This window comes from Gracilinanus agilis, unplaced genomic scaffold (assembly GCF_016433145.1).
Source record: "Gracilinanus agilis isolate LMUSP501 unplaced genomic scaffold, AgileGrace unplaced_scaffold56255, whole genome shotgun sequence".
NCBI classification, from domain to species: domain Eukaryota; kingdom Metazoa; phylum Chordata; class Mammalia; order Didelphimorphia; family Didelphidae; genus Gracilinanus; species Gracilinanus agilis.
The window spans coordinates 1-2,295 of NW_025391638.1; the positions used below are offsets into that span (position 1 = coordinate 1).

Sequence of the window (2,295 nt, forward strand, 5' to 3'; positions counted from 1 at the left end):
GCCCAGAGCCGCCCCCGCCCCCAGGCCCCCGCGGGACACTCACCAGGAGGTTTTCGGGCTTGAGGTCCCGGTGGACGATGCTCTGCTCGTGCATGTGCACCAGGGCCTCGCACAGGTCCGTGACCATGGCCGCCGCCTCGCGCTCGCTGAACTTCACGTGCTCCAGGATGGCGTCAAAGAGGTCCCCGCCGCGCACGTACTCGAGGATCAGGAAGATCTCGGAGGCCGTCTCGTACACCTCGTGCAGCTGCACTATGTTGGGGTGGCAGAGCCTCTGGATGATGGCGATCTCGCTGTCCACGATGTCCTCCTTGCCCTTCAGCTTGGCCTTGTCGATGATCTTCACGGCGTAATCCCGCCGGGTGGCCACGTGCCGGCACTCCTTCACCACGGCGAAGTTGCCGTCCCCGATGACCTTGCCCAGCTCGTAATGGGCCTCCACGTCGGCCCTGGGGAAGTCGGCCAGCCTCGGCTTCTTGCCCGCCGCCCCTCGGCCGGGCTTGGGCTCCTCCGCGCTGGTCTTCGCCTCCTTGTCTGGCCTGCTCGGCACGCCCTCGCCGTGCGCCGCGCGCCTGCCCCCGCCCCCGTGGAGGCTGCCCTTGGGCTCCCTCCCTTCCTTCTCGGCGTCGGGGCTTCTCGGGGGCTCACGGAGCAGCCAGCCGTTCTGTCTCCCTCGGGGGCCGCTCCTCGGCTCTCTCTTTGGCTCCCTCGGCCCACCGTCCGGGCCCGGCAGAGCTTCGGGGGCTTCCTTCTTGGCCCTGGAGGCCGCCGGGGCCGGCTCGGGATGCTCGCGGATGTCCGCTTCCCTTCTCTCTTTCTTCTCCGGGCCCTTGGCGGGTCTTTCCGGCTCCAGGCTGGGGGCCCGGGGACCGTCCCTCCAGCTCTCGCCCTTCCACCGGACGTCCTCCCCGGCCGGAGACGTCCCCCGCAGGGGCCCCCGGCAGCTCTTCATCCTCACCATCCTTTCGGGCTTATACCTGGGGCTCTTGGCCAGGTCCAGCTCGCTGCCGCCCAGAGAGAGCTCCGCCAGCCTGTGCCGCTGCTGCTGCCCGGCGGGCCGCAGGGCCCTCTCTTGCTTACACTTCTCACACCGGAGGAGGTCGGCGGAGCTCTTCTCGGCCTGGCCGTCCCAATGCCTCTCTCCAGGGGACGGCCCCTCCTGCGCTCCAGCTTTCCTGTCTGCCTTGCCATGCTGCTCGGGGCCCCACTTCTTGCTCCTCGACCTGTCCTCGGGGCCCAGCTGGATCTGGGCTCTGCCCTCGGGCTTGGCGCCCACCTTGGGGAAGGAGGCCTGACTCGGGCTCTCGGCAGCCTCCCCATCCCCACAGTGCTGCTCGGCCTTCAAGGCCTTGCTGTAAAGCCTGCTCTTCAGCCTGGGCGACGGGGCCCAGCTGTGCTGAGTCAGGGCCCGGGGCTTGCTGGTAGCCAGCTCTTCCATGGCGGCCTGAATGCTCTTGAGCGTCAGCGGCTCCCTTCCCGTGGCGATGAAGGCGTCTCCTTCCCGGAAGAAGTCCGACACGCTCTTGACTTCCTTGCCCTTCAGGCTGTAGAGCTTCCTCACGCGGTCATTCTTCCAGCGAGGGAAGCCCAGGGCTTCCGAGATGTCGGCCAGCAGCTGCTCGAAGGTCTGCACCGACCTCCTGTTCAGCAGCAGGGTGATCTTGCGGAGGGGGTGGCCCCCCGGCTTCACCACGGTCACCACCCTCGGCTTCATGGAGCTGTTCTCGGCATGGATGGGATGGAAGCCGCCCTGGGGGCTGAACACGGGGCACACGGATCTCTGAGCCCCCGCGGGTGGTTTGCCACAGTGCCCCCCTCGGCCGACTGGCCCACACGAACCCTGGAGCCGCCTCTCGGTTATTCTCGAACTCAAGCACTTTAAGGAATGGTCGAGGCCCCCTCGGAGTCCTGAAACAAAGAAAAGGAAAATACATCGTCATTCAAGGCTGGTTCCAAATCCTATGCTTGTCTTCAGGGGCATTTTTCTGGAAGGGGGAAACCTATTCCTGCCCTCTCTGTTGCTGCTTACAGTTTGGAAGTCTAAGACTTTAGGGACAGCTTTGAGGGGGAGGTGGGGTCAGCATTCCAGCCAATTCCCAGATTCCTCAAACCCCCAACTCCGGCCCCCAAGCCAAAGAACCCCCAGAGCCAACTCGGTGCTCTTGGCCTCTTTCAGATGAAGCTTCTTCTACTCATCCCACACAGAGTGTCTGGAAAAGCTCTGCCTTTCAGGGAGCTCAGTTAACATGCCTCAAGACCCTACAAACCAATGGCCAGATGTGGGCCCATTCGGGA

General features: G+C 65.1%; 1 protein-coding gene across 1 annotated transcript; it reads right to left on the reverse strand.

The window, feature by feature from the left end:
* Positions 1-43: 43 nt before the first annotated feature.
* On the reverse strand, positions 44-1,912 carry DCLK3 (doublecortin like kinase 3; the record flags this gene model as incomplete). The annotated part of the gene is made up of 1 exon (XM_044684824.1): positions 44-1,912. A coding segment is annotated over one exon (1,869 nt), but the record flags the coding sequence as incomplete, so codon positions are not given.
* Between the last annotated feature and the right edge of the window lie 383 nt (positions 1,913-2,295).